General features: G+C 45.4%; 2 protein-coding genes across 4 annotated transcripts in view; both read left to right on the top strand.

Moving 5' to 3' along the window:
* Nucleotides 1-305: 305 nt before the first annotated feature.
* The window catches only part of grid2ipa (glutamate receptor, ionotropic, delta 2 (Grid2) interacting protein, a), a 48,704-nt gene continuing 28,598 nt past the window's right edge, over nt 306-20,411 (top strand). The window contains exons 1-4 of one of the 3 annotated variants that reach the window (XM_028985857.1): nt 306-473; nt 1,342-1,598; nt 2,156-2,542; nt 2,646-2,800. In XM_028985857.1, the coding sequence (XP_028841690.1) occupies nt 377-473; nt 1,342-1,598; nt 2,156-2,542; nt 2,646-2,800 (896 nt within the window). In that variant the 5' untranslated portion in view covers nt 306-376. Of the gene's footprint in view, nt 474-1,341; nt 1,599-2,155; nt 2,543-2,645; nt 2,801-5,239; nt 5,563-20,411 lie in introns of those variants that run through there. The other 2 variants (XM_028985859.1, XM_028985858.1) reach the window with 2 other exon arrangements.
* LOC114793730 (uncharacterized) lies at nt 9,737-19,601 on the top strand. The gene is made up of 2 exons (XM_028985862.1): nt 9,737-10,350; nt 18,434-19,601. Exons 1-2 carry the CDS (start codon nt 9,998-10,000, stop codon nt 18,984-18,986), a joined length of 906 nt encoding a protein of 301 aa, XP_028841695.1. The 5' UTR covers nt 9,737-9,997; the 3' UTR covers nt 18,987-19,601.

Raw genomic sequence — 20,411 nt, forward strand, 5'->3', positions numbered from 1 at the left:
GTTTGAGTGTCCCAGTTTTAGTCCTCCTCATCGCTGCTGAGTGTGACAAGGGCCGGGCCGGATCGGCGCGTTGCGGAGATGCATGTCCGGATGGCACCCTCCTGCTCGGCCCCCACCCTGTGATCGCCTGTCCCCGGCAGAGAAGCGATGGGGATGCGTCGGTCTGACGTTTGTGCAGGTGCACCCGGGGCCCATCCAGGTGCCGGGTTCGGGGTGCTGTGGTGAGTCTGCTGCGACTGGCTGGCAGTGGAGGAACTTTTGTTTTTTTTTTTTCCTTCCCTGACCCGACGAGGACGGAGGAAGACAGCCGGACCGGTTGTCTCCTCTTCCTCGGGCCCGAGACACCGGCACACTGAGGCGATCGCTGAGTCTCAACATGCGGAGGTTCCTGCGGAGCCAGAAGGGGCGCTTCTCCCTGCGCCAGACCAGGTCCGGCTCCACCCGTGGGTCCCGCAGTGCATCCAAAGATTTCTGTAAGTCACTTTCACCTCGTCTGAGCTGATTTCTCTACTAGCTGGCATGTTGCGGTGATGGTGGTGCACTCTTTTTGAGGAGGAACCATCAGAACCCAGATAAATTGCAGGAGCATGACCTTGGAGATCCAACAATCAGTTTTCATTTCCATTTATGGCATTTAGCAGACAGTTAAAAGTTTTTTTTTTTTTTAGTGCCATTGGTTGTCTGTTTAAATGCTTTCTGGTTTGCCTGTTTATTTTGTAACTGTTGCTGCGCCGTACCAAGAGTGGGCTCAGTGCGAAATGGAGAAAACGAGGGGCAGGAGCTGTCAGAACTGTTGCAAATAGTAGATGTGTGTTCAGGCGGTGTGATGGAGCTTTGGGTTTTATGAATGGGTTTTAAAAAAAAGACACTGCAGCGCCATTTCCATTTTATTCCCTATTGATGGGTTTAGGCTTTGTGTAAACTACAATGTGTTCAGTAATCTACAGTAAAATTAATTTTTGTCACGATTTGGTTAAGCTGATCATCTAATCAGCAGCTCATCGTGTTGAAGAAGGTAGTTCGACTAATAATGGACATGGAATGGCTACCATGGAATTTTTTCCAGGACTCTATGTACTGTCGATCCTTGTCTACCCTTTACTGTTTTTGTATATCTGTAAATATGTGTTTTTAATTTTGTAATATTACCATGAATTTCTAAATATTCTTCTTACATGTTTTTAGATTAATGGGAAACCATTTGTTAGACATTGACTGTTAAGGCTTTAAGGTCCTACTTAAATAGATTTTTCTGTCCTGCTCTGGTCTCTTAAGGTAGTCTGTGTGTGTGTGTGTGTGTGTGTGTGTGTGTGTGTGTGTGTGTCTACGTGTGATTCACAGCTCTGAGCATCATACCACCATCCAATCAGGGCTGGCCAGAGGAGTTTGGCTTCCACCTGGGCGGTGATGGGCCCAGCTACATCCTGTCTGTGGTGGAGGGCAGCAGCGCCTACATGGCTGGCCTGCAGCCAGGGGACCAAGTGTTGGAGATTGATGGCCAGGATGTGTCCAACCTGAGCCCCGTGGCGCTGATTGCTCTGGCTCAGTCCCTGAAGACGGTGCCCCCCAGTATTGGTGTGGTGTCCCGCATTGAACAGGTCAAGCTCTGTTCCTGTCAATGTTTAATGTCTGACACAGGACATTGTTTCTCACTGTTCTGTGCTGTATTGATCTACTTTAGCTCTGTTCCATGACCATTATGGCTTCTGTAGTACTGTTTGTCATTCAAGGACCCTAACACCAGCTATCTGCCAAATCATCCATCCATTGAAAACCAGGAAAATGTAAGACACCACCCCGTTCCCCCAGCGTTGGAACGTATTATCAGAAGCTGTTAGTCCAGTTAAGGTCTAAGAGCTGATCCGTGGTCAGGCCTGAAGATCCTGGTCACACCAACCCATCTCGGTGTCAGGAGTAATTTAAAATCCTCAATGGATTCTAATGCCATAATGTTCTAAAGATAATAAAGATACAAATACCAAGGAGTCTACATTTTTAAGAAAACCAACCCCCATGATCTGTATCGGTATAATGCTGATTCGCAGCATTACCGCAAATCAGAATTGACAGACCCTCCATATTCAGAATTCTACAGTTCTCTCATTGTGCCCATGATTGGGGGAATGTGATGGTCATTATTTAAATTTGCACACAGATGGACATCTGCCCTGGACCCGATGGACGCTTTGGATTCACCATTGTGGGGGACAGTCCCTTGCGGGTAGAAGACTGCCTTCCCATCTCCCCAGCAGGGCGCAGCGGACTGAGGGCTAGTGACTACGTCATGGAGGTGAATGGGATCCCCGTGAAGCAGCATGAGACGGCAGCAGCCATGATAAAAGCATCACAAGGCCGCACACTGCGCCTGGGTGTGCTAAGCATCAACCGCTGGCAGAGACGCTCCACCAGCACCAGCCTGAAAGAGACCTCCATGAACATGTCCCCAGCCGTGACCCCGACGGTGACCTCAACCACGCAGCACGAGAGCGGAGAGAACGTGCGGCAGGACCGCAAGCACAAAGCTCAGGAATTTAACAAGAAGGTGCTCATCGTGTTTTCAGCTCAGTCGAGCAGATTCTGTACGTGTGTGTGTGTGTGTGTGTGTGTGTGTCGAACTTAATTTACGTCTGTCGTGTTGAGGTCAGGTGGAGGAAATTCTCGGTGACGAGCCAGAGGTCAAGGAGCAGCTGTTCGAGGTGCTGAAGCAGTATGCATCTGAGAGGGATGTGGAAAGCCTTGCCACCACCCTGCCCAGTATTCTGACCAGTGAGGATCATCAGCAGCTGATTGACAGCATCAGGTACAAATCAGCTTGCGCTTCCTGTTCTGCAGCTTTTCCTTTATAGGTACAAAATATCCGACCGTTTCACTGTTGAAGTCAAGATTCTTACTATCTACATCTTCAAATACACTTGAGTGCACAGTTTTTTCCACAAGAGGCGCATCAGAATTAATTAGACATTAGTATTTTTATGATATCACCTGTCAACAGTGTTGTCACAATCAGGCCATCTTGGCTTTGATGCTTCAGCGGCTGCTCCTGTGTTCTGTGGTGATTTTAATCTCGCAACGGTTGCAGACTGCACATCCAGGAAAGCGACTGCGTGTGAATCCTGATCGCAGACTTCTTCGTTGTGTGAGAAATGGTATGGATAACCTAACACTGATGGCGCCCGATTCAGGGAGAAAAGCGGTTACCCAGTAGCTAATAATTGCTGATGCTGAATGGTTATTGGTGGTGGGCGCAGTAGGCTGTAGTGGGGCTCTTCAGAGATGTGCTCATGTGTTATGGATTAATTACTCAATGGATGTCAATTAGACTGCTGTTGCTGTTGGATGGGCTGCTGCGAACTGTGAACCCATCAGAATGCTCGAAGGCCAACTTAACAGAAACACCGTTCAAGCGGGGGCCTTTATACAGAGACAACGCCGTGCATGCAGCACACATTACAGACGTGTGACCTGGACATGACACACTAGGGAATGTTTTACAATCGGGCTAACTAGACGTCATCATTCCTGCTGAGGAACAGACAAGGCTGTGACATGACACATATGATTGTACGTCTTTCATAAGTCTTTCAGTACAACTCTGGCTCTAAAAAAACAGCAATCTTAAAACCAGGAAGAAAAGGCGAGTAGTCTTGTAAATAATGTGCAGTGGTGGCCTAGCGGGTAAGGAACTGGTCTCATAATCGGAAGGTTGCAGGTTCAAATCCCAAAGTGCCTGAGGTCCGTCCCCACACACTGCTCCTTGGTCACATTTCATGGCTGCCCACTGCTCACCACGTCTTGTTGTGTCACCGTGTGCTGTGCTTCGCATTTACATTACAATATAAATAAAACAACCATTTCAGAAGTATTCCATAGTTCTGGAGAAATAGTTTCTTCTTCTAATGTTGGTAATCTCTGGAAGGTCAATGGTGAACCATCAATGTGAAGAAGATCACTACTTGCAGTCTTATGTAATAAAGTGGCAGTGGTGTCCTAGTGGGTGAGGAAGCGGACTCGTCACCCAACGGTTTTGGGCTTAAATCCAGAATGCCAAGGTGCATTTGAGCAAAGCACCATAACCGCAAACTGCTCCCCGGGTGATGGTTAAATGCAGAGGGCACATTTAGTTTGTCACCGTGTGCTGTGCTTCACAATAACAAAAACTGTCACGTAAAGCTTGCTAACAGACAGTTAAATATGAAAACAGCACAGCCACACGAGCCTAAATAAATACTAGGGAGTGCAGATTTGCACTTTGGAGTAATGGAAAATAGTCATTTGTTATACTGAGTCTAGATTCCCCCCATCCTGGTGTGGTCCCCATGCTATTTTTCTTGGGAAAATCCATACCGAAGTATTTTGACTAAACTCTGCAGGGTAAAATGGCTGTCCAGGAACTGCTGACCTTGAAGATCCCTCAGATCTGCTTTAGTTTCTGTACAAGGCTATGGACACCTTGGATACTATGGACACTATGGATACCTTGGCTCCTTCATGATGTGAGCTGTTCTGGCCAATAAGAAGAATATTCATGTAATAGTCCCTCAAATACACGAGTACATTTGCATGATAACATTCTATTGTGCCGGTAAGGGATTTTCCGAACAATGTGTGAGAATATCTTCTCTTGTGGGCTGGAAACTTGACCACAAGAGAACTTGAGTCTTTCTGTCCCCAGAACAAAAAAATGCTGAATTCTCCCCACGGATGCACTCTATTTTTCAGTAGCCTACTTTTAATCCACTCGCTCTGAGGCTTCTGATGCAGTCAGATCCCAGGCATGTGAATCTATCAGGTCTTCTTAAAATGAATATAGCTGTTTCTATTAAAGCAATTATCAGGAACTAGAGAAAAATAGAGCCTGGAGAGCAGACCCACCCTCTTTTTATCCATGATCACATGATCTGTACCTGGCTGAACTAAAAAAAAAACTTGAAACATCCCTGTTTCTTTCAAAGTGCAAATAAGGATGCTCTCTTCTGCACATGTCCCTGTCTCCTGCCTCTCTATGGCCCCACTGTGGCTTTCAGAGATGAGCTATCTGTCCCCCATGTCGCTCAACCTCATTACCACTCATCTCCAGATCTCCTCCCTCTCTCTCTTTCTCTCCTTTCTGTGGTTCTTCTCTGTCGCTCTCCCTCCCCACCTCTCTCTCTCTCTCTCTCTCTCTCTCTTCCCCTGGCTGTGAGAAAGCCTCCACCATCCCCTCTGTTAACAGAACTCTGAATGGCACCCGGGGGAAGGAAGAACGCGGCATGCCAGGCTTTGGTTCTGAAAGTAAGCTCGCAATGCCAGAAGAGCCACGAGGACCGGAGAGACACGGCAGCATCTATTGACTCGGGTTTTCTTTTTTGGACGAGGGTGAGAGGGTCTTCATCTGGTACTCTGTGTTAGCAGTTTGGACGGCTGGAGATTCCGGACATCTGTCTCCTCCATGCGTTGGCCGACTTATCAATTATTTAAGCGCTCGTGGGGACATGAATTTGGGTACCAGTACTGATTCTCCTCTGTACCCCACTCAGAAGCAGCGGAGATGGGCAGAGACCGGAGCTTCTCGCGTCACTTTCGGTAAGGGCCACTTCTCAAATGCCGATTGTTCTCGGTCCATCAGCACACGCTGGACAGTCTGGAGAAAAGGCAGTAGCTGCCACGACCCATGCAAAACAGCGACGGTTTATTTTACCGCGAGGGGTGTGAGCACTCTCCTCTCCACAGCTGCAGAAGGTGCGTTCCTCACCGAGCGCGTGGAGAGTTCCATTCTCGTCATGTCCCGCAGCAGTTGGCGAATAAAATCCAACCTGGCATCTTTCTGCAACTCTGACACAGCGAGGGCTGGTTTATGGATGACTCTGCGACTCTGGAATTCTGATTAAGTTACTGTGCCTTTTACTAGCTGGCCGTATTCATTTCTGGACATTCAGCATTTGTGAAATGGAAAATCATAGTGTTGTACATTTCTATAGATGCCATCGCTGTTCTGTACTGTATGGGTGCTAGTAGCCTAGTGGGTAACACACTCGCCAATGAACCAGAAGACCCAGGTTCAAATCCCACTTACTACCATTGTGTCCCTGAGCAAGACACTTACCCCTGAGTGTCTCCAGGGGGGGACTGTCCCTGTAACTACTGGTTGTAAGTCGCTCTTGATCAGGGCGTCTGGTAAACGCTGTAAATGTAAATGTATGTGTCGTGTATCGTTTGGAAATGACACAGTGACGTGATGCCGTTTACTGGTTCAATTCTTTTTCTTCATGCGTTACTTTGCTAAGTGGGTCTCGCAGATAAACCAGGCTCTTCCTCTTTTATAAAGTTCTACTTGCCACGTAATTCTTTGCAGCGGTTTGTCCTTGTTCCTGGCCTCCCTGTTCACGGTTAATTTTAGCCTTCTGCTGGCCTCATTCTAATTGAGGGCGCTCCAGCCTAAATGTAAGATAAATGCAGAAATGACATCTTGGAAGGAATGAGTGGGTGATTCTGTTTACATTATGGAAAGGGACGTTTCAGGTCCTCTGCAGCACCTCTCTCCATGGCTGTGTGTGAGACATGGCCTCGTGGGTAGTCCCTGGTATGCGGCCCAACATGCGGCCAGCTCTCCATCTTCAGCGGTGGTTCAGGTCGATTTTCACATTGGAGGTGAACTGATGAATTGCTTCTGGGTGAATCATGCTGACAGGAACTGACAGGCTGCAGCGCCAAATCACGTGGCTAAATCACCAGACTCTTTTAATCAGCATTTTCCAAGCCTTTCCATACATGGTTTATTTGAACAACAGCAATTAATCGGACTGCTCAATACAAGCATGAGAGTGAAAATGATTTGTTGACAAATGCATTTCCAATTTAACTATAATAGGTGGCAAAAAGCTGGTTAATATTGTGACTTTTCAGGCCAGAACAATGTGCCGCATGCCTCACTTATTCAGACTAAGAGATGCATGCTGATGCATGCTGAAGTAACATCATGTAAACCCACTGAGTGTCTATACGCATATGACAGAGTCCGTTCAGGATTTGGGTTTGTGAGATCTATTGGGTGTACAAGCCAGGCTCAGGCTCTAATTTCAGGTTAGTACAGGTCTTTACCGCCTATAACAATGTGCTGTCTTGAATCCCGTTCCTTCATGGATTAGGACAGTTCAGCTACATCTTCAGTTATACCTAGGCAATATGAAATGAGTACTTGGTAACTTCTCGCGGTGAGGTTGCAGGCGGCAATGAACTGAACTCAATTCTGCTAATAAGTCTGTCTAAATCCAACAAACTGTACTTTACAGTAGTTTATTCTGAAGCTTTCACCTTCATTTCTGTCAGTTGTGGAGAACTCACTTCTGGCACTTTGTCGTCAGAACAACATAACAATGTGGAACTTTAGTAGAGAGACCAATACCAAATACTGCATGGTAGCTGGAACCAGTTGGAGTTTGTGTCTACTGTGTTGTTGACGACGGGACTGTCTACAAATTGCTGCAAGCAGAGAAGGAAGCTCATCCATATACAGTACAGGCCAAAAGGTTAAACACACCTTCTCATTCAATGTGTTTTCTTTATTTTCATGACCATTTACGTTGGTAGATTCTCACTGACGGCATCAAAACTATGAATGAACACATGTGGAGTTAAGTACTTAACAAAAAGTGGAGACCTGGCCTCCACAGTCACCGGACCTGAAACCAGTCCAGATGGTTTGGGGTGAGCTGGACCGCAGAGTGAAGACAAAGGGGCCAACAAGTGCTAAACACCTCTGGGAACTCCTTCAAGACTGTTGGAAAAGCATTTCAGGTGACGACCTCTTGAAGCTCATCGAGAGAATGCCAAGAGTGTGCAAAGCAGTAATCAGAGCAAAGGTGACTATATTTTGAAGAAACTAGAATATAAAACACGTTTTCACTTATTTCACCTTTTTTTGTTAAGTACATAACTCCATGTGTTCATTCATAGTTTTGATGCCTTCAGTGAGAATCTACCAACGTAAATGGTCATGAAAATTAAGAAAACACATTGAATGAGAAGGTGTGTTTAACCTTTTGGCCTGTACTGTAAGTCAACATCTGGAGATCTGGAACCGATGAGATGTTTCTCTCTCCCCTTTCCCTCCTCCCTCCTTATTTCTCCTGTACTTTATCCCTCAGAAACAGCACTGATTCATAAACATGAACCCTGTTGCCCTATGTGTGAATTTAGCTGACTGTTTCCATGGAGACCGTGAAAAAAATGGCTAATTTGTGGAAAAGTTTGCTATTTGTGAAGTGCAGCTATTTGTGTCTGAGCTCACACCTCTGTGTGTGTGTGTGTGTGGGCCCATATGTGTGTTTCATAAGATTCTCAGACGACTACTTCTCCCATGAGGACCAGCTAGCCGACTCTTTCATATACCAAATGTGACTGCAGTTTTCTATGCAGACAGATAACCAGGGGGCGACAGCTGGTAGGAAATGTGGGGTCCTTGTCTCTTTTACTGTTGGCAGAGTTCATATGACTTTTTTCCTTCCTTTCCTGGAACATTTTACTGTTCACTATTATTTTTTTTACCTGGTTGGCTAGAAATTGTAAGCATGTTCAAAATTTGTGTCTTTTTGCTAAACATTTAGATTTTCTATTGATTTGCTTTATGGATTTTATTCAGTATTTCCTGAGATATTATTTCCTTCTAAGGATTAGATGGTTTCTGCTAATTCCTGACTACATTTGTGTGGTAGTAGCTTGGTGGGTAACACACTCGCCTATGAACCAGAAGACCCAGGTTCAAATCCCACTTACTACCATTGTGTCCTGAGCAAGACACTTAACCTAAAACTGCTCCAGGGGGGGACTGTCCCTGTAACTACTGATTGTAAGTCACTCTGGATCAGGGCGTCTGGTAAATGCTGTAAATGTAGATTTGTTTTTGCTCTTTATGGGCTGAGAATGAAATGATTTGACCTTCCCACAGAACAGATGTTCCAGGCAGGTCATTACAATCTAAATCGGAGGTCCACTCTTTTTCTGAAGATTTCACCTGCTCCTTCTGGTTAAAAGAGCTGAATTTGTCCACGATGGGACGCGGTCTCGGAGCGCCGATGGACTCTTTTTCTCGGTGTCCTCCGGAGGCTTCAGATGGGTCTTGATGAAGGTTTCTACAGTATATTCGGCATGTTCTCCCGCAGATTCCGAGATGCTGCGGTCCTGGAGATCGGTGAAAGTTTCTTTTTTCACTTGATTTTCACTTGATAATTTTTTTTTCACTTGATTCACATGATCAGTTGGAGACTTGACCGAGTTCCGTAGAGACGCGTTTTCAGCAGCGAGTTTTTCCACCTGCTGCTGCCTGAACTGCAGCGATTTAATTCTCGGTGTGGAATCTCGACCAGCGCCATCTTGCGTCGAGGCTGGGAAATCGCTGCCGATTTAGTCCAGGACGTCGGCGATGGTGATCCGGGGGATTGTGCCGTTTTGGCCGCCGAAGCTGCACTTTGACTTTTCTTCATGACTAAACTGTGAAAACGCCAGTAGGTGTATTCCTGAAGAGTTTCTACATTCTCCTCGCCGTCTTCACTATTCATTTCCGCCAGGTCTCTAGCGTCTGTCATCATTTCCGTTTTTCCCCCTGAAAACCCCATGAATGTCTATGAATCGTCTGTAATCAAAACCACGTCCCAAAATCAAATTTTGAATTTAATTTTTTTTTTATTTTGAATTTAATTTTTTTTTTATTTTGAATTAAATTTTTTTTGACTAATCAGAATTTAATGGGCGTGGCCACGCCGCGGGGTCGTTTTTGACCAATCAGGATTAAATGGGCGTGGTGACGCGACGGGGTCGTTTTGGACCAATCAGAAACGAATGGCTAGAACTACCTGCACCAGGATTGGCCCCCACTATGCTGGGCCCCCCACTCGGAAAGTATTTAAGCAGCGAAGCAGCGCTGGGTCGTCAGACAAGCCAGAAAGAGAAAAGCAGATTCCAGTCTGAAATTAAGCTCCAGCGCTAGAGGCGTAGACACCTGATAATTGGAAAGTACAGGAACATGGAGATGCAGATGTTGGAACTGTGCAAGTCCCTCTGTGAACTTTGTTTGGAGGGTTACAGAGTTACAAAGAGCGGGAGTGATGCAGGAACACCACGGCAGTCCTGCGCCCGACAAGAGACCACCTCACCCGTTCAGAGGCAGAGGAAGAGGTCCTGGTCCAAGCCTTACGCACCAAGCGGAGGGAAAAGATTTAAGTGTGACTTGCAAATGGGCCCAAAAGACAAAAGCTCAGCAGTCATACCACAATTAACTCCGGAGAGAGGTCATCCAATCTATCCGGGCCGTAAATGGGTCAGAAGCTTTCATCAAGACCCATCTGAAGAGACCACCTCCCCTGCTCAGGGGCAGAGGAAGAGGTTCCGGTCCCAGACTTGCGCTCCAAGCGAAGGGACAACATTTAAGTGTGACTCGCAAATGAGCCCAAAAGACTTTAAAAGCTCAGCAGTCATACCACAAATAACGCCGGAGAGAGGTCATGCAATCAATCCGGGCCGTAAATGGGTCAGAAGCTTCAAGAGAAACCACAACTCAAGAAGATTTGACCCTGGCCAGCAGTTCAAGAGGCAAAACAGAAGCTTCAAGAGAAACCTCGACTCAAGAGGATTTCACCCTGTCCAGCAGTTCAAGAGGCAAAACAGAAGGTCTCAGCGACGCTGGAACCAAGATGAAAGGAACCTGCATGGACCTCACCTGAGTCAGCAGACGCAGCGGTCACTATACAGAAGCCAGGTCAACAACAACCATGGCAGACACAGACCACGCTATATGCCACCCCCAAGCCTGCCCGAGGTGCAGACAGTCCGCACGTCTGTCTTTCAAAGATTGGGGCACTACTCATTTCCTTCAAGAACACAAGGAGGATCTTACTGTATGATAAATGCAGATATTATGGTTAAATCATGAATAAAAATTGTTAATACAGTAACCTGCGGTAACTCTCTTTTCATTTACTAAAATGTCTTTAAGAGTACAAAACACACACAAATTCTTAAGTCTGGGGGAAAATGACAAGTATTCACATTTCAGCACTGGAGCTTCATAACCAGGTTGTAACTAGAGGATCAAAATCCAACAAAAGAAACAGGAGGAAGAGGCAAAACATAGAGAAACATATAAAAAATGGGCCAAGTAGACATTCTGCTTGAACTACATATTTATGTCAAAGAGTAGTTACAGATAGACCTCATTTGCACTTCGTGCAGACGTACAGATGTGGTCCTGGACGAGTGACCCTGTTTAGACAGAATTTGCACGTCCAGCGGACATCTTGTGTTACTCACTAGGCTACTAACCTGATTGGGGGTTAATTAGGTCAATGTGTCATTTCTGGGCAGAATCTAACATCTGTACAAGCCAGGCTCAGGCTCTAATTTCAGGTTAGTACAGGTCTTTACCGCCTATAACAATGTGCTGTCTTGAATCCAGTTCCTTCATGGATTAGGACAGTTCAGCTACATCTTCAGTTATACCTAGGCAATATGAAATGAGTACTTGGTAACTTCTCGCGGTGAGGTTGCAGGCGGCAATGAACTGAACTCAATTCTGCTAATAAGTCTGTCTAAATCCAACAAACTGTACTTTACAGTAGTTTATTCTGAAGCTTTCACATTCATTTCTGTCTGTTGTGGAGAACTCACTTCTGGCACTTTGTCGTCAGAACAACATAACAATGTGGAACTTTAGTAGAGAGACCAATACCAAATACTGCATGGTAGCTGGAACCAGTTGGAGTTTGTGTCTACTGTGTTGTTGACGACGGGACTGTCTACAAATTGCTGCAAGCAGAGAAGGAAGCTCATCCATATACAGTACAGGCCAAAAGGTTAAACACACCTTCTCATTCAATGTGTTTTCTTTATTTTCATGACCATTTACGTTGGTAGATTCTCACTGACGGCATCAAAACTATGAATGAACACATGTGGAGTTATGTGGACCGTGAAAAAAATGGCTAATTTGTGGAAAAGTTTGCTATTTGTGAAGTGCAGCTATTTGTGTCTGAGCTCACACCTCTGTGTGTGTGTGTGTGTGGGCCCATATGTGTGTTTCATAAGATTCTCAGACGACTACTTCTCCCATGAGGACCAGCTAGCCGACTCTTTCATATACCAAATGTGACTGCAGTTTTCTATGCAGACAGATAACCAGGGGGCGACAGCTGGTAGGAAATGTGGGGTCCTTGTCTCTTTTACTGTTGGCAGAGTTCATATGAGTTTTTTCCTTCCTTTCCTGGAACATTTTACTGTTCACTACTATTTTTTTTTACCTGGTTGGCTAGAAATTGTAAGTGTGTTCAAAATTTGTGTCTTTTTGCTAAACATTTAGATTTTCTATTGATTTGCTTTATGGATTTTATTCAGTATTTCCTGAGATATTATTTCCTTCTAAGGATTAGATGGTTTCTGCTAATTCCTGACTACATTTGTGTGGTAGTAGCTTGGTGGGTAACACACTCGCCTATGAACCAGAAGACCCAGGTTCAAATCCCACTTACTACCATTGTGTCCTGAGCAAGACACTTAACCTAAAACTGCTCCAGGGGGGGACTGTCCCTGTAACTACTGATTGTAAGTCACTCTGGATCAGGGCGTCTGGTAAATGCTGTAAATGTAGATTTGTTTTTGCTCTTTATGGGCTGAGAATGAAATGATTTGACCTTCCCACAGAACAGATGTTCCAGGCAGGTCATTACAATCTAAATCGGAGGTCCACTCTTTTTCTGAAGATTTCACCTGCTCCTTCTGGTTAAAAGAGCTGAATTTGTCCACGATGGGACGCGGTCTCGGAGCGCCGATGGACTCTTTTTCTCGGTGTCCTCCGGAGGCTTCAGATGGGTCTTGATGAAGGTTTCTACAGTATATTTGGCATGTTCTCCCGCAGATTCCGAGATGCTGCGGTCCTGGAGATCGGTGAAAGTTTCTTTTTTCACTTGATTTTCACTTGATAAATTTTTTTTCACTTGATTCACATGATCAGTTGGAGACTTGACCGAGTTCCGTAGAGACGCGTTTTCAGCAGCGAGTTTTTCCACCTGCTGCTGCCTGAACTGCAGCGATTTAATTCTCGGTGTGGAATCTCGACCAGCGCCATCTTGCGTCGAGGCTGGGAAATCGCTGCCGATTTAGTCCAGGACGTCGGCGATGGTGATCCGGGGGATTGTGCCGTTTTGGCCGCCGAAGCTGCACTTTGACTTTTCTTCATGACTAAACTGTGAAAACGCCAGTAGGTGTATTCCTGAAGAGTTTCTACATTCTCCTCGCCGTCCTCACTATTCATTTCCGCCAGGTCTCTAGCGTCTGTCATCATTTCCGTTTTTCCCCCTGAAAACCCCATGAATGTCTATGAATCGTCTGTAATCAAAACCACGTCCCAAAATCAAATTTTGAATTTAAATTTTTTTTAAATTTTGAATTTAATTTTTTTTTTTTTTTTTAATTAATTTTTTTTGACTAATCAGAATGTAATGGGCGTGGCCACGCCGCGGGGTCGTTTTTGACCAATCAGGATTAAATGGGCGTGGTGACGCGACGGGGTCGTTTTGGACCAATCAGAAACGAATGGCTAGAACTACCTGCACCAGGATTGGCCCCCACTATGCTGGGCCCCCCACTCGGAAAGTATTTAAGCAGCGAAGCAGCGCTGGGTCGTCAGACAAGCCAGAAAGAGAAAAGCAGATTCCAGTCTGAAATTAAGCTCCAGCGCTAGAGGCGTAGACACCTGATAATTGGAAAGTACAGGAACATGGAGATGCAGATGTTGGAACTGTGCAAGTCCCTCTGTGAACTTTGTTTGGAGGGTTACAGAGTTACAAAGAGCGGGAGTGATGCAGGAACACCACGGCAGTCCTGCGCCCGACAAGAGACCACCTCACCCGTTCAGAGGCAGAGGAAGAGGTCCTGGTCCAAGCCTTACGCACCAAGCGGAGGGAAAAGATTTAAGTGTGACTTGCAAATGGGCCCAAAAGACAAAAGCTCAGCAGTCATACCACAATTAACTCCGGAGAGAGGTCATCCAATCTATCCGGGCCGTAAATGGGTCAGAAGCTTTCATCAAGACCCATCTGAAGAGACCACCTCCCCTGCTCAGGGGCAGAGGAAGAGGTTCCGGTCCCAGACTTGCGCTCCAAGCGAAGGGACAACATTTAAGTGTGACTCGCAAATGAGCCCAAAAGACTTTAAAAGCTCAGCAGTCATACCACAAATAACGCCGGAGAGAGGTCATGCAATCAATCCGGGCCGTAAATGGGTCAGAAGCTTCAAGAGAAACCACAACTCAAGAAGATTTGACCCTGGCCAGCAGTTCAAGAGGCAAAACAGAAGCTTCAAGAGAAACCTCGACTCAAGAGGATTTCACCCTGTCCAGCAGTTCAAGAGGCAAAACAGAAGGTCTCAGCGACGCTGGAACCAAGATGAAAGGAACCTGCATGGACCTCACCTGAGTCAGCAGACGCAGCGGTCACTATACAGAAGCCAGGTCAACAACAACCATGGCAGACACAGACCACGCTATATGCCACCCCCAAGCCTGCCCGAGGTGCAGACAGTCCGCACGTCTGTCTTTCAAAGATTGGGGCACTACTCATTTCCTTCAAGAACACAAGGAGGATCTTACTGTATGATAAATGCAGATATTATGGTTAAATCATGAATAAAAATTGTTAATACAGTAACCTGCGGTAACTCTCTTTTCATTTACTAAAATGTCTTTAAGAGTACAAAACACACACAAATTCTTAAGTCTGGGGGAAAATGACAAGTATTCACATTTCAGCACTGGAGCTTCATAACCAGGTTGTAACTAGAGGATCAAAATCCAACAAAAGAAACAGGAGGAAGAGGCAAAACATAGAGAAACATATAAAAAATGGGCCAAGTAGACATTCTGCTTGAACTACATATTTATGTCAAAGAGTAGTTACAGATAGACCTCATTTGCACTTCGTGCAGACGTACAGATGTGGTCCTGGACGAGTGACCCTGTTTAGACAGAATTTGCACGTCCAGCGGACATCTTGTGTTACTCACTAGGCTACTAACCTGATTGGGGGTTAATTAGGTCAATGTGTCATTTCTGGGCAGAATCTAACATCTGTACAAGCCAGGCTCAGGCTCTAATTTCAGGTTAGTACAGGTCTTTACCGCCTATAACAATGTGCTGTCTTGAATCCAGTTCCTTCATGGATTAGGACAGTTCAGCTACATCTTCAGTTATACCTAGGCAATATGAAATGAGTACTTGGTAACTTCTCGCGGTGAGGTTGCAGGCGGCAATGAACTGAACTCAATTCTGCTAATAAGTCTGTCTAAATCCAACAAACTGTACTTTACAGTAGTTTATTCTGAAGCTTTCACCTTCATTTCTGTCATGTTGTGGAGAACTCACTTCTGGCACTTTGTCGTCAGAACAACATAACAATGTGGAACTTTAGTAGAGAGACCAATACCAAATACTGCATGGTAGCTGGAACCAGTTGGAGTTTGTGTCTACTGTGTTGTTGACGACGGGACTGTCTACAAATTGCTGCAAGCAGAGAAGGAAGCTCATCCATATACAGTACAGGCCAAAAGGTTAAACACACCTTCTCATTCAATGTGTTTTCTTTATTTTCATGACCATTTACGTTGGTAGATTCTCACTGACGGCATCAAAACTATGAATGAACACATGTGGAGTTATGTGGACCGTGAAAAAAATGGCTAATTTGTGGAAAAGTTTGCTATTTGTGAAGTGCAGCTATTTGTGTCTGAGCTCACACCTCTGTGTGTGTGTGTGTGTGGGCCCATATGTGTGTTTCATAAGATTCTCAGACGACTACTTCTCCCATGAGGACCAGCTAGCCGACTCTTTCATATACCAAATGTGACTGCAGTTTTCTATGCAGACAGATAACCAGGGGGCGACAGCTGGTAGGAAATGTGGGGTCCTTGTCTCTTTTACTGTTGGCAGAGTTCATATGAGTTTTTTCCTTCCTTTCCTGGAACATTTTACTGTTCACTACTATTTTTTTTTACCTGGTTGGCTAGAAATTGTAAGCATGTTCAAAATTTGTGTCTTTTTGCTAAACATTTAGATTTTCTATTGATTTGCTTTATGGATTTTATTCAGTATTTCCTGAGATATTATTTCCTTCTAAGGATTAGATGGTTTCTGCTAATTCCTGACTACATTTGTGTGGTAGTAGCTTGGTGGGTAACACACTCGCCTATGAACCAGAAGACCCAGGTTCAAATCCCACTTACTACCATTGTGTCCTGAGCAAGACACTTAACCTAAAACTGCTCCAGGGGGGGACTGTCCCTGTAACTACTGATTGTAAGTCACTCTGGATCAGGGCGTCTGGTAAATGCTGTAAATGTAGATTTGTTTTTGCTCTTTATGGGCTGAGAATGAAATGATTTGACCTTCCCACAGAACAGATGTTCCAGGCAGGTCATTACAATCTAAATCGGAGGTCCACTCTTTTTCTGAAGATTTCACCTGCTCCTTCTGGTTAAAAGAGCTGAATTTGTCCACGATGGGACGCGGTCTCGGAGCGCCGATGGACTCTTTTTCTCGGTGTCCTCCGGAGGCTTCAGATGGGTCTTGATGAAGGTTTCTACAGTATATTCGGCATGTTCTCCCGCAGATTCCGAGATGCTGCGGTCCTGGAGATCGGTGAAAGTTTCTTTTTTCACTTGATTTTCACTTGATAATTTTTTTTCACTTGATTCACATGATCAGTTGGAGACTTGACCGAGTTCCGTAGAGACGCGTTTTCAGCAGCGAGTTTTTCCACCTGCTGCTGCCTGAACTGCAGCGATTTAATTCTCGGTGTGGAATCTCGACCAGCGCCATCTTGCGTCGAGGCTGGGAAATCGCTGCCGATTTAGTCCAGGACGTCGGCGATGGTGATCCGGGGGATTGTGCCGTTTTGGCCGCCGAAGCTGCACTTTGACTTTTCTTCATGACTAAACTGTGAAAACGCCAGTAGGTGTATTCCTGAAGAGTTTCTACATTCTCCTCGCCGTCTTCACTATTCATTTCCGCCAGGTCTCTAGCGTCTGTCATCATTTCCGTTTTTCCCCCTGAAAACCCCATGAATGTCTATGAATCGTCTGTAATCAAAACCACGTCCCAAAATCAAATTTTGAATTTAAATTTTTTTTAAATTTTGAATTTAATTTTTTTTTTTTTTTTAATTTAATTTTTTTTGACTAATCAGAATGTAATGGGCGTGGCCACGCCGCGGGGTCGTTTTTGACCAATCAGGATTAAATGGGCGTGGTGACGCGACGGGGTCGTTTTGGACCAATCAGAAACGAATGGCTAGAACTACCTGCACCAGGATTGGCCCCCACTATGCTGGGCCCCCCACTCGGAAAGTATTTAAGCAGCGAAGCAGCGCTGGGTCGTCAGACAAGCCAGAAAGAGAAAAGCAGATTCCAGTCTGAAATTAAGCTCCAGCGCTAGAGGCGTAGACACCTGATAATTGGAAAGTACAGGAACATGGAGATGCAGATGTTGGAACTGTGCAAGTCCCTCTGTGAACTTTGTTTGGAGGGTTACAGAGTTACAAAGAGCGGGAGTGATGCAGGAACACCACGGCAGTCCTGCGCCCGACAAGAGACCACCTCACCCGTTCAGAGGCAGAGGAAGAGGTCCTGGTCCAAGCCTTACGCACCAAGCGGAGGGAAAAGATTTAAGTGTGACTTGCAAATGGGCCCAAAAGACAAAAGCTCAGCAGTCATACCACAATTAACTCCGGAGAGAGGTCATCCAATCTATCCGGGCCGTAAATGGGTCAGAAGCTTTCATCAAGACCCATCTGAAGAGACCACCTCCCCTGCTCAGGGGCAGAGGAAGAGGTTCCGGTCCCAGACTTGCGCTCCAAGCGAAGGGACAACATTTAAGTGTGACTCGCAAATGAGCCCAAAAGACTTTAAAAGCTCAGCAGTCATACCACAAATAACGCCGGAGAGAGGTCATGCAATCAATCCGGGCCGTAAATGGGTCAGAAGCTTCAAGAGAAACCACAACTCAAGAAGATTTGACCCTGGCCAGCAGTTCAAGAGGCAAAACAGAAGCTTCAAGAGAAACCTCGACTCAAGAGGATTTCACCCTGTCCAGCAGTTCAAGAGGCAAAACAGAAGGTCTCAGCGACGCTGGAACAAAGATGAAAGGAACCTGCATGGACCTCACCTGAGTCAGCAGACGCAGCGGTCACTATACAGAAGCCAGGTCAACAACAACCATGGCAGACACAGACCGCGCTATATGCCACCCCCAAGCCTGCCCGAGGTGCAGACAGTCCGCACGTCTGTCTTTAAAAGATTGGGGCACTACTCATTTCCTTCAAGAACACAAGGAGGATCTTACTGTATGAAAAATGCAGATATTATGGTTAAACCATCAAGACCCATCTGAAGAGACCACCTCCCCTGCTCAGGGGCAGAGGAAGAGGTTCCGGTCCCAGACTTGCGCTCCAAGCGAAGGGACAACATTTAAGTGTGACTCGCAAATGAGCCCAAAAGACTTTAAAAGCTCAGCAGTCATACCACAAATAACGCCGGAGAGAGGTCATGCAATCAATCCGGGCCGTAAATGGGTCAGAAGCTTCAAGAGAAACCACAACTCAAGAAGATTTGACCCTGGCCAGCAGTTCAAGAGGCAAAACAGAAGCTTCAAGAGAAACCTCGACTCAAGAGGATTTCACCCTGTCCAGCAGTTCAAGAGGCAAAACAGAAGGTCTCAGCGACGCTGGAACAAAGATGAAAGGAACCTGCATGGACCTCACCTGAGTCAGCAGACGCAGCGGTCACTATACAGAAGCCAGGTCAACAACAACCATGGCAGACACAGACCGCGCTATATGCCACCCCCAAGCCTGCCCGAGGTGCAGACAGTCCGCACGTCTGTCTTTCAAAGATTGGGGCACTACTCATTTCCTTCAAGAACACAAGGAGGATCTTACTGTATGATAAATGCAGATATTATGGTTAAATCATGAATAAAAATTGTTAATACAGTAACCTGCGGTAACTCTCTTTTCATTTACTAAAATGTCTTTAAGAGTACAAAACACACACAAATTCTTAAGTCTGGGGGAAAATGACAAGTATTCACATTTCAGCACTGGAGCTTCATAACCAGGTTGTAACTAGAGGATCAAAATCCAACAAAAGAAACAGGAGGAAGAGGCAAAACATAGAGAAACATATAAAAAATGGGCCAAGTAGACATTCTGCTTGAACTACATATTTATGTCAAAGAGTAGTTACAGATAGACCTCATTTGCACTTCGTGCAGACGTACAGATGTGGTCCTGGACGAGTGACCCTGTTTAGACAGAATTTGCACGTCCAGCGGACATCTTGTGTTACTCACTAGGCTACTAACCTGATTGGGGGTTAATTAGGTCAATGTGTCATTTCTGGGCAGAATCTAACATCTGTACAAGCCAGGCTCAGGCTCTAATTTCAGGTTAGTACAGGTCTTTACCGCCTATAACAATGTGCTGTCTTGAATCCCGTTCCTTCATGGATTAGGACAGTTCAGCTACATCTTCAGTTATACCTAGGCAATATGAAATGAGTACTTGGTAACTTCTCGCGGTGAGGTTGCAGGGGGCAATGAACTGAACTCAATTCTGCTAATAAGTCTGTCTAAATCCAACAAACTGTACTTTACAGTAGTTTATTCTGAAGCTTTCACCTTCATTTCTGTCAGTTGTGGAGAACTCACTTCTGGCACTTTGTCGTCAGAACAACATAACAATGTGGAACTTTAGTAGAGAGACCAATACCAAATACTGCATGGTAGCTGGAACCAGTTGGAGTTTGTGTCTACTGTGTTGTTGACGACGGGACTGTCTACAAATTGCTGCAAGCAGAGAAGGAAGCTCATCCATATACAGTACAGGCCAAAAGGTTAAACACACCTTCTCATTCAATGTGTTTTCTTTATTTTCATGACCATTTACGTTGGTAGATTCTCACTGACGGCATCAAAACTATGAATGAACACATGTGGAGTTATGTGGACCGTGAAAAAAATGGCTAATTTGTGGAAAAGTTTGCTATTTGTGAAGTGCAGCTATTTGTGTCTGAGCTCACACCTCTGTGTGTGTGTGTGTGTGGGCCCATATGTGTGTTTCATAAGATTCTCAGACGACTACTTCTCCCATGAGGACCAGCTAGCCGACTCTTTCATATACCAAATGTGACTGCAGTTTTCTATGCAGACAGATAACCAGGGGGCGACAGCTGGTAGGAAATGTGGGGTCCTTGTCTCTTTTACTGTTGGCAGAGTTCATATGAGTTTTTTCCTTCCTTTCCTGGAACATTTTACTGTTCACTACTATTTTTTTTTACCTGGTTGGCTAGAAATTGTAAGCATGTTCAAAATTTGTGTCTTTTTGCTAAACATTTAGATT

The sequence above is a fragment of the Denticeps clupeoides genome, chromosome 7 (assembly GCF_900700375.1).
Source record: "Denticeps clupeoides chromosome 7, fDenClu1.1, whole genome shotgun sequence".
NCBI lineage: Eukaryota > Metazoa > Chordata > Actinopteri > Clupeiformes > Denticipitidae > Denticeps > Denticeps clupeoides.

Bases quoted from the DNA above. Each gene is read 5' to 3' on its own strand.
- LOC114793730 (XM_028985862.1), top strand. From the start codon at position 9,998: ATGGAGATGCAGATGTTGGAACTGTGCAAGTCCCTCTGTGAACTTTGT. The intron at 10,351-18,433 runs GAAGAGGTTCCG...TCAGGGGCAGAG, and splicing joins TCCCCTGCTCAGGGGCAGAG to GAAGAGGTTCCGGTCCCAGA.